This window comes from Megalops cyprinoides, chromosome 7, assembly GCF_013368585.1.
Source record: "Megalops cyprinoides isolate fMegCyp1 chromosome 7, fMegCyp1.pri, whole genome shotgun sequence".
NCBI lineage: Eukaryota > Metazoa > Chordata > Actinopteri > Elopiformes > Megalopidae > Megalops > Megalops cyprinoides.
This window is the reverse complement of record NC_050589.1, coordinates 17158483-17169325: the sequence shown is the minus strand read 5'-3', so window position 1 is coordinate 17169325 and position 10843 is coordinate 17158483. Positions and strand designations below refer to the sequence as shown.

At 41.9% G+C, this 10843-nt stretch overlaps 1 protein-coding gene across 1 annotated transcript; it reads left to right on the top strand.

Annotated features, from left to right (window-relative positions):
* The first annotated feature begins 381 nt into the window (after positions 1 to 381).
* On the top strand, positions 382 to 7095 carry zgc:114123 (uncharacterized protein LOC569174 homolog). The gene is made up of 16 exons (XM_036532807.1): positions 382 to 671; positions 858 to 883; positions 983 to 1156; positions 1363 to 1488; positions 1883 to 1945; positions 2070 to 2234; positions 2601 to 2681; positions 3266 to 3395; positions 3528 to 3658; positions 3912 to 3960; positions 4467 to 4588; positions 5285 to 5341; positions 5453 to 5520; positions 6045 to 6072; positions 6243 to 6370; positions 6639 to 7095. Exons 1-16 carry the CDS (start codon positions 416 to 418, stop codon positions 6805 to 6807), a joined length of 1773 nt encoding a protein of 590 aa, XP_036388700.1. The 5' UTR covers positions 382 to 415; the 3' UTR covers positions 6808 to 7095.
* Positions 7096 to 10843: the final 3748 nt, after the last annotated feature.

Sequence of the window (10843 nt, the reverse complement as noted above, 5' to 3'; positions counted from 1 at the left end):
TCCTTCATGTAAAACAAGAGATAGGTCTCGTAATCCTGTTTCATGTTCGAACCGAAGACTCCGCTAGTGGATGCTTCTTAAACGTTCTCTTCCACAAAGAATTTAAGTATAGCTGGCTATTCACTCTACATTTTAAAATCTTTTGTAATCTTTCTGCATTTTAAAATCTAGTCTTCCGTCTATGTTAGTGTTAAACTGAGCATTTCGCTGTAAAACGGATATATCGCACTGAAATATTTTTTTTCGTATTGATATCGTTTCCTGAATTAATTTGAATGCTTTTTTTTTTTTTACTTTTTACTAATTTGATCGCAGCATAGCTAGGCCACCACGGATATAAATAACCGTTGACGTTAGCTAACTAGGCCTCATCACCAGCCTCACTAAGACCAAAGTGCACTTTTAACTAGAGTAAATGGACAGTCCCACATGTCTTCCCACTGTCCGTCAAATGTCGCTGAGTCAAATACTGGAGTTGCAGGAACAGCCAGTAAGCGAAGAACAAGCATGGGCGCTTTGCTATCAACTGTGCACCCTCCTGTCTGTGGACAAACGTGTGGGAAGAGGAGAGTACTACACGTCCCGTAAAACGCTGCAATTCCCCGGCGCCGATAGCATTTTACTGATGAATGATGGGAGTGTTTGTCTTACAGGGGACGACATGGGCATGGGTAAGTGGTCCTTTATTTTTTGTAATACGCCTGTTTTATTTGAATTGCTGTGATGTTAATGGTTGGGTTGTAGCCTATAGCCTGTACAAATTTAGTTGGGAAAGAACTGAATACATTTTTTTTTCAATGAAATTTTTTCAAGAGCTGAATGAATATTTCTTCTTTGTCATGTACTTTTTCTTTCAGATTTTCCATTTGAGACTGAAGATAAGGTAAACAAAGTTCATTCTGTGAGAATGAGTTGAGTGAGTTTCTTTTCCCACATCCTCTGTCCTAGCCCTTCTTTGATGGTGTCCGCCCCATTTCTCCAGATGGTTGATAACCTGGGAAGGCTGATCTACTCCTGCCTGGACTGGGGTCTGGACAGCAATGTGGAGCGGGAGCTGAACGAGACCCTGGAGGCTCTGGTGTGCCAGATGACCAAGGTGAACCTCGGCATGAATGACTCCTTCCAGCATGTACGCACGTTCTCGGAGGTCATCCAGGTATGTATGTCTGAGCGGCAACCATTGGGTCAGCCTACTGCGAGCTACACTCTGTGGGCTGCCCTGCCTGCACACACAAGCCACACAAAGAAGGGTTGTTGTGGTTCATTTTTAATCAAGCCCCCCCCCCCCCCCCCCCCGTTCTGTCCTACCCTGTTCTGCTTCACATTGCTGTTGGGATCCGAATCGTGTTTTGACCTCATCAGATCTGTGAGAACCGCCTGTATGACCCGGCCCAGGCAGCACGTCACTACAGAGCGGTCTGTTCCACCCTTTTCTCGGAGACAGTGGAACTGTGCCGGTACTTTCACAACGTACAGCACAACAAAAAGGTGAGCAAGTGCCAGGGGTGGGGAAAGAGTCACCAGGGAGGAGGTGTAAGAGGCTAGCTGGCTTCGGTGTGGTGGAGGTGGGTTTTGGTGGCAGTGTTCACAGGGATAGGTTACATTGCTTGTTTATAGCCTGGTTGTACCAGATATTCAAATGCATGCCATGATGCATGATGTCTGGGCTCTGCGATTCCACCAAGAGCCAAACATACAAACTTTCTCACTGCTAGTGCAACCAGTCAATCATAAAATATAGCTATAATTAAACATGGTGTTAAGCTTTAACTGTTTATTTTTAAATTCTCATACTTTTTTACGTAGACCTGGGGCAGACACATTCATTGACAATATAGCTGTTGAATGTAATGTAGTTTGGCTCTGATTTTGACATCACCAGGCTCTCCAGAAGCTGATCATAGAACCAGACAGGAGAATCGTTGCACAAGAAGCAACAAACTGGGTAAGCATATGTTGCACATTTTCTGGATCTGCACCACGCTAGACAAAATGTCAGCGTGAACAGATCAGCACTTTATGTGAGACGAAGGCTGTGGGATGGTTGACGGTGCCGTCTGCTCCCCCAGGCATTTTCGTGGAAGCGGTTGATGGAGGAACTGAACAGAGGAGTAAAACTCAGGCCCCGGGGGGAACGGTTAAATGTCAGCGCCCCCCTCCCCATGGACTACTCCCCATTCAAGCAGCTGCTAGAAGACATCCAGCTGAGGAGGTATAACCTCCGCAAAGTCCAGGTGAGGCCCTTGCGGTCTTCACTTTGCTCCTGTGCAGGCAAATAGTCGCCCCATGTGGGCTGCAGTGGTTGTTGAAATTTATGAAACTGGGTGTGCCTCTGCTCTGAAAACGCATGGAGTCCCTCCTTACAGTAGATTGAAGTCTCTTCCTCTTTCAGATATCCCTAACATGGTGGTTTTAACATCCCTGCTGATTTTTCCCCATTGTCCTTTATTGTGCTTTATTGTTGGGCTCTGTGTGTTGTTAAAATGCTTATTTTTTTTCCCCAGACAGAAGGAACTGGGCTTCCAGGACAGCTGGTACATGTATCCTCAGGGCACATTGCTGTATTGACTGACATTGCCCTCTCGTTCTTCCACACTCAGACAGTTGGAGAAAGGCAGAAGTTGACAGGCCCTCATGCAGCTCTCCTGGAATATATCTGCTCAAGGCCCAAACTGAAACCTGTGAGTTTGGAAAGCATTGCATTTTAGATAATTTTTTTTACATACAGTACTTTTTAATTTCTTTCAAGGATGTCAGAGAACTTTGTGGGGGAAATATAACTCACCAGCACAAATGTGGTATACCCCTGGTTGGTATACAGTAACCATTTTGTGCCATAATCCATATACATTCAGTGAGGTGGAGAGCAACAATTATCCATTTAAATAATTGGAGACTCAGTTGATGGCCACATTCTGAATTTGAGAAATATGGAATTATTGATGGTGTAATATCTCATGGAAGACATTACAAGGAAGCATTGGTTTTCAACTTGGTCCCAATAGAAGACCACTCCTGTGGGCTCACAAATGACATTTTCAGACACAAGGTAGCTGTCCCAGAAGGTCTCCTATCCTTTTACTAAGCCCAGCCCCACCTCTTATTCAGCAAGTCACATAGGGAAGGTAGTGGTAGTGCACCTGGAAAACAGGCTGATTGCAGTGATGTTCTTATTATACCATCTTGTTTTTGGAGTTATCAAGATCACTATTGTATTTAACCATTTGATTCATTTTGTCATAAATATTCACTTTTTGTTCTACAGGTCTCAGAGCGAAAATTAAAGACCCGGCCCAGAGAGGAAGCAAGTCTACATGAGCAGCTGATGGACGAAATCCGAACAGTTGACCAAATGACACTCTTGTCTTCACGTAAAAGAAAGGTTGCTCATAAAGGTACCTTAACTGTAGTATCTTTGTTACAACTTGCATTTTGGTGCACTGGCTAAGAGGTGCATGCTGGGCCAAGAGCTGTTCTATGGACCAGTTAAAGCCAGTTCTGTTTCATATGCTTATTGTTCCATACAGATAATGTTTCCTCACCTGGGAACTCTCTGATGCCCTTGTGTGAGGACTCCTCCACTGAAGACACCTCCTTCCTACTAAACCCCATCCCAACACCCGACCTTCAGGAGGTTGAGACTGAGGTGGACTCTGAGGTAGGGGCCATTGGCCAGGGGCCATCTGCTGACCTCTGAATTTTTTTCTTTTAAGATGCCTCACTGGGCAGTACATTGGAAAGAGAGTGGTGTGATAGACTTTTGAACTAAAACTTGCCTGAATCTTAAAAGGAATATTTTGAAGCGGCATCCGCCTTATTGCCTCCAAATGGCTGAGCTCCCACTGAGAAGGCAGCAGTCTTTGAGGGAAGCTTTTACACTGTGTAGAAGATGACCATCTGTCCTCTTGCAGGAGGAGCCCTGTGAACAGGGAGTGTTCCAGCAAGCCATCAACACAGCAGGTATGGCACTGCTAGAATGACCTCTCTCCCATTCTTATTTCTATGATGTATATTTGTGTTACCTTCGCAGCAGGTACAGGGCTGTCCAAATGACCTTTCCCATTCGTATCTCTGTTATATTACATTGTATTATTTGTTTGTTGCTGCCCTTTTGGCGTTCTGTACACTGTCAGTGGGCGGCTTTCGTCTCACACTAGCACTCCTGCACAAGTGCGGAGGTTGTCACAAGCCTGATGTACAGCTGGTGATTCCAAAAAGGGATGCATAAAAGGGAAAGCGCGTTAAAATAACTGGTTGCAGGTTTCATCACTGTCTTTGTCATTACATTATTGTCAATTTAGGGTTGGCAGACGTTCTTATCCAGAGCAACTTACCTAGGTTAGTTTTTTAGTGTTGACACGTTATCCAGCAACCTTTCAGTTATGAGCCCTGCTCCTTAACCGCTATGCTACACTGCCGTGCTGTGTATCTAAACTTACACTCTAGCATCTCTTACTCTACCACAGTGGACAGAGAACTAAGGTTCCTCCCCGCTTTGTCGTCTTCCCCAATGGACCCCCCTTGTGGCTGCCCCAGACGGAAGCAGAGGTCCCGCTCTCTTGGCAACAGCCTTGCGCTCTCCAGACGTGTAGGTCTGCTTCACTGACCTCAGTGCTTTCATTTGTTTCCAGGCATAAAATGGTCACAGAGGCAAAGCTGGATAATGTTCGGAATAGCACACTTAAAAACCAATGGAAAACCTTTTAAAAATGTTCACGTGGTGAAGTATAGAGTTTGAAAGGATGCAGTATATCAGGCTGAAGTTGTGGACTCATAGCTTGTGGTTTTTAAGAAAGGAGGTGCTGGGGAGGGAAATCGGATTTTAATTTCATGGAGTTGTTTTTATTTTAACATCGTATGGTGGCTCTTAACATTGCCCCAAAATTTGTATATTTGTAGTCATTAACAAATTGCAGTTGAATTATATCAGCATTCATAAAGGGACTTTAACAGCATCTGTTTTGGTGGAATTACAGGAACATTGCTGTAACTGGCATAACTTCCTGCTTCCTATCAACCTATGCCTACATGCCTACATGTGTCTAAAATAAGCTTATAATAGCTTTAATGTCAAGAAAAGGTAAGCTGGGTAGAAAGGATTCCTTTGTGGTGTTTATCACAGTAAATCTTGATCTGTTCCAGTTGTAGCAGGGTTTCCATACTCTGTTCATGCAATCCTTACCAGCAATTTTTTAAAAATATTTTTTTATGTAAGCCCTTACATCTTAAAGAAAGGAGCAGTGACAAGGTGTGTACTCCCCTTACTATTGCTGATGTCATCAAGAGGCACCAGACTGAGATGAGGGCATTGAAGACCTGTGACAGATACAGAAATTGGCGGGTGAGCAATTGGCACTTATTAGCACTTAGGCTACCTGCAATTTAAGTTCCTAACTGACAAAAATATTCAACATCTTTGGATTTGTTTTGGACAGTTAATGTGATTTTGCAGATATGTTCATGTTGTGCCAAGAGGAGCCTGTATTTCACCTGGCATAACTCCTGTTCCCTTTGTAACAGGTAAACTCTTCCCCCCACAATGCCTATTTCAGTTTACAAGGTTCTCAAAGCTTTTTATATGCTATCCTGATTCCATCAGCACGATCATAGTAGAAATAATAATGTTAATCTGAAATGTATCAAGTGTATTGCCTTGTCATGAAAGCTGGTTAATATTATTGAGTGAAAATGTATCCTCAACTGGTTGTAAAGCACTGTGGAGAGGAATTTTCAGTTTTTAACATTGTGGTGTAGATTTAAGTGCAGATCAATGGTGCAATTGTCAGTTATCATTCATTCAAGTGTCTGTCATTGGATTGGAAAAAAAAACTTGTGTATGACATCCATTAAGTCACATTGAAGCAGAATTGATTTGAATTGTTCTATGAAGGCTGTCAATCCATAGTTGTGACTTCAGACTGGTTGACTGCGTTTGGCATTGCACTTGTATAATCAAACAATACTTTTAGGATGGGATAGGCTCGTAGAGAACTTCCTGTCTGTATTGCTTCCGAAAAGCTAAAAGCATTCCGATTGTCTTGCAGGGTCATGTGCCCAGAATGTTGCATAGAGGTAAGTGTGTAGGTATTTCCTCTTTCATTCTGGTCTGCCCCCCCCCCCCCCCCCCCCCCCCACCACCTCTCCCTGGGGATGACAGGAGTTCAAAAAGGCTGTTTTCTCTCGCTGATCCCCTATGGAATGTCTGTCTTTACACAATCCCAATGGCCTGGAACATCTTGCAGATGCGATTGCCCTTCAAGTGGTGTGTGAACCTGCCAATGAGCTTTTTCAAGAAGATTGTGTTGAACAAGGACTGTGAACAGGATGTGAGTGACTTCTGGAGACAGCGCTGGGCCTGGGACAGCACCAGGTTAATTAGGCTGACACTCATTACCTAGCAGATCACCATCGGGGAGCACTCCCCCCACCATAGCAGTATAGTACTAGGGTATCACCAAGCGGTATTTAAAGTAATAATATAACCTTGTCTGGCCCACACACAGATCAACAGACTATCAAAAGGCTCATATTAGAATTGTATGGCTATCCATTTGTTGATTAAATTTGTGAATTTGTGACCCACTGTGTGTGGGGATGATTTTGTTTTGATTTTGCGTGTCTGTATGTTTGCTTTGAAGGGTTCCTCTCGTCCTGGACTGTCGAACCTCTGGCTCGTTCCCCCTGCATAGTTTGGCCATGAGGGACTGGCACAGTCAAGACATATGCACAGGCTGCAAAGGCTTTCTGCTGGATGCTTGTGACTCTGTGTTCAGCCTGTGCCCCATCTCTGTTCCTAAGGAAATCTGACCACCTCTCTCCCAGGATGTGTGAATGTCCATCTCCAATGACGCATCACCTACCCTCACCGCTGTCTGTCATGCCACTGGGCCAGCTTCTTTCCACATTTATTCAGGCTTTTTGTCTTCACCTGCACCCCCTGCACTGTTCCTAAATGTTTCCATTTTTTCCACTCACTGACCTGATCTGTTTGTGTGCACTTTTGTTTCAGTATATTATTCAGACATATGTATATATGTATTCAAGCATGATCTCCACCAAGCACTTAAAGGAATCCCATAACCATACATCATGGTCCACAGATTTCTCACCATTTCCTGTTTTATATTGTATGGCTTTTTAAGTTATTTTAAAGATATTTCAAAACAAATAAATATGTTAAATTTCAGTGAAAATGGTCTGTTTACTATGCATTCACAGTGGACTAAAGCCAGTTGTAATTATTGACCTTCTTAGTGCTGAAATGGATACAGTGGCCTTTATCAGGTTTTAGAGCTTCATGACACCATTTTTGTCTATCAACATCTCCTGTCTCCTATTTTGGTTCATTTTAGCATGCGACATTTTAGAATACTGACATTTTTTTACATCTAATTGTTTTTACTATTAACTGGTTGTGTTGTTTTCTCTTCTAGTTTGTTTAGCTGGAAAATAAATGAAGATTTCATTAAGTGCACTGGAATTTTGAATTATCGTCGGCGGTATAGTGCCTGTTCTCCCATCGGTGTCTACTCCACTGTGGCGCGCTGTGTGATGTGCAGTGAGGGAAAAATAGTTGTCTGCGTGAATGTTGGAAGACTACATTCATCTTGACTCAGCGATCCTGAGCGAATCAAGTGGTTGTTGCTGTGAGATGAGCCTAATACACACCTCGAAGAAAAAGGCAAAAAAGTTAGCTTGGCAACAGGAAACCTGTTGGTTACCTAAACAAACAATGACATCATAGATTGATAATGATAACTTCAGGTTGCGGTCTTGATGAAACTGGCATTAGCTAACTATATTGTTGAGTCAGAGCTTCCCCTTTTCCCAATAATGTGTCCTTTAGTTTGCACTGTAAATATTTCTGGTTGGAGCTTCATTCATTCTGAACATTTTGTTAAATGAAACTGAGCAGCACCATGGTGTTACGATAAGGAATGGGGATTGTAGCCAAAGGATTACTGGTTAACTTCACTGGTGGAGCACTGCTGCTGTATCTTTGAGCATGGTATGTAACCCAAACTGCTTATGTAAACATCTAAATGTATGAATTGGATGATGTGTTAGATATGTATATTGCTGTGGATAAGATTGTTAAATATTGCAGGGTCAAAAGTGTACTGTATTTTTTTTCATTCTACTGTGACTCAAATGTGTGTAGTTTCACATTTGGTAATGTCTCTCTGATAAGATATATAGACAGGAAATAGGTATATTACAGCTTATACGGATTATTGACATTACTATGGAGATCTCAGGTGCAGGTATTGGTTTTGTGCATAGTTTTTGATATTTCACTTTATTTCAGTTTGGCCTTAAACTTATTTTTAGTTTTTGTTTCATTTTGTATAAAATGTTTTTATATTTATACATTTCTTAAAGTGTTTTGAATAATGCATAAAGACAGGTGGATGTCTGTTTCAATATATTTCAGTCAACATGTTCAAATTAAATCTCAGTACACAACACTTACTCAAAGTACTTTCTCAAAAGTTTTTAGTTATCATGAGGAAGAAACACTCTCAAACCAACCAGCAGCTTCAGCGTTCTTAGTTATTGCTCCCGTTTATGTAAATTCAGATTTTTCTGAACACACATAAGGCACATAAGTATTTGCATCTGGGACACAATCTATAAAAATATTCCTGTATACATGCTGTTCCTCAGGGAGCCTGCTGAGACTTGCTGGTTCAAAAGCCTCTGGTTGGGGCTGAAATAGGTGTGCCTGATTATCTGATCGTCTGGTGCCTATTGCAAAGCCTCCTCTGGCTATGACTCTGAAGGATGCCGTGGCGGCCATGCTCTCGTAGCCTGTCTTCATAGTCTTAACATTGCAGATTTATTTTGAAACCCAGTGCCAGCGGAACAAAATAAGAACATGTCCGTTCAATATTTGCATTTATGAATCCCTGCTTCAACTACAGAGGAATGTGTCTCTTCAGGCAGCCAATTTCTATGGAATGTAGGCCTGTGGAAAAGTAGACATGAGTGTATGGACTGTGTTTTTGTGTGTGACCTTTGTAATTTCTGAAAGAAAGAAGTATATTATTAGTTAGAAGCCATTCCCTTACTGAAGTGACTTGCATGAATATACTGTGAATGTATTGTACAACCAAAGTATGTACTATTTAAAGCTTTGAACACATGTAATAACATCTGCCAACTAACCAAATAGTCTTTAAGAAGGTATTTACAGAGAGCTTTTAACAATTTAATTGACTTGATTTACAGCTGCCTTACTCTAAAAAGTTGGAGATCTAATAAAATCATGTACGGATACACACGTCCCAAAAGGATATTTTTGTGTCTTAAAAATATTCCAAATCAGAAGTTCTCCTGTCTCAAACACAAGCAAAAGAGTCTCAGTTTTCATATTAAATATTTGTTTCTCACTCTACACCATAACAGCCATCTTTGAAGTAGGAACCCAGAGGTCTTTTGTTGGTTGAGACATAGTGGTGGGTTGATTACAGCAATGGAGTATACCATGACTGAATTTTGAAAGAGGCAGGTAACAATACTGGCAGCACAGGGATGCTGGCCCTGTGATCAGCACTTGTGCGATACTTTGCTCTCAGTGCAGCAGTTGAACAGATAAAGCATGTTTTAAAGTGGAGGGGAAGCTGTGTGGCCATTGTGGTATTTACGAGTATCTCCAGCTCTGAGGCTGCACCGTGGTCAGAGATAATCTTTACTTGATAATCTCTGCAGGGATGTGGCTCTGCTGTCCAGCATACATGTGGCAGAGGGGATGGGCTCCTCATGATTTGATTCATGCAGCTCTAATTATGTGTTCTCTGTCCTGAGGGGGAACAGAAACAAGTAAGCAACAGAAATTGTTTAAATATTTCTGGAAAAGGAACTGAAAATGACATCAGAATGATTCAGTTTGTGACATCTGGAGTCGGGCTACACATAGAGAAAACAAATAGCAAATTATTGTCAACATACCTGTAAAAACGGGTTTGCATATACATGAATTATCAAAAGAGCTGTATCAGACAAATAAGAAATCATACTTACTTCCAGACTAAAATGGAAGATGCTAATGCCTTTTTGGACTTATGCAAGATACTGACAATGTTATTATGTTCCTCATGAATATGTTTGATATGTCTAGTGAGATTACATGCGGAACCTATTGTACAAATGGGGGCAGACTGTGCAGACATACTGTGGCGGTTTGAGAAGAACATTCTGTGTAGGACCACATATAGACATGAACAGACATGGCAGCTGGGTCTGGTGGGTTGTGTGAGGCCTGATGCAGATGACCAAGATGCAAACTATACAGGTATGATGTACAGATTGTCATTATTATTCAAGCATTTTTCCAGCTTTACTCGCACAATGTAGACCAGTCACAGTTTATCATCACACGTTTCCATATATTCCTTCTCATTCCTGTGTCTTTGGGCTGTTTGGCATATAATGAACCCAGTACAGAGATGTTCCATCTTACAGGACAGACTGGCTGAGAGCAGAGCTGTCTGATTATGTATTGGTGTGTCTTTGCCAGACGTAACCAATTTTATGCAGGTGGTGACATTGGTTGGATCATTTTCCATCACTATCTTTAATTACTTTCAAATAAGTGTTTGGTGCAAATGCACCCTGAAAAGCACCAAAGCTCTCTGAACTTCAATCCAATAATGTAAAGGACAGGGGTGTAATAAAAATAACACATGGATGCGACGTGTCCACAAGGTCAAACTGAAAAGCTTCTTAGCACAAAATAATAACGTTATCTATTGTTTTCGATGTCTCAATTAACACGACAAAGCTGTAGAAATGGGGCTGCATATCAGCATTGTCTCATCTGGCATTCTTCCAGTTGTACAAC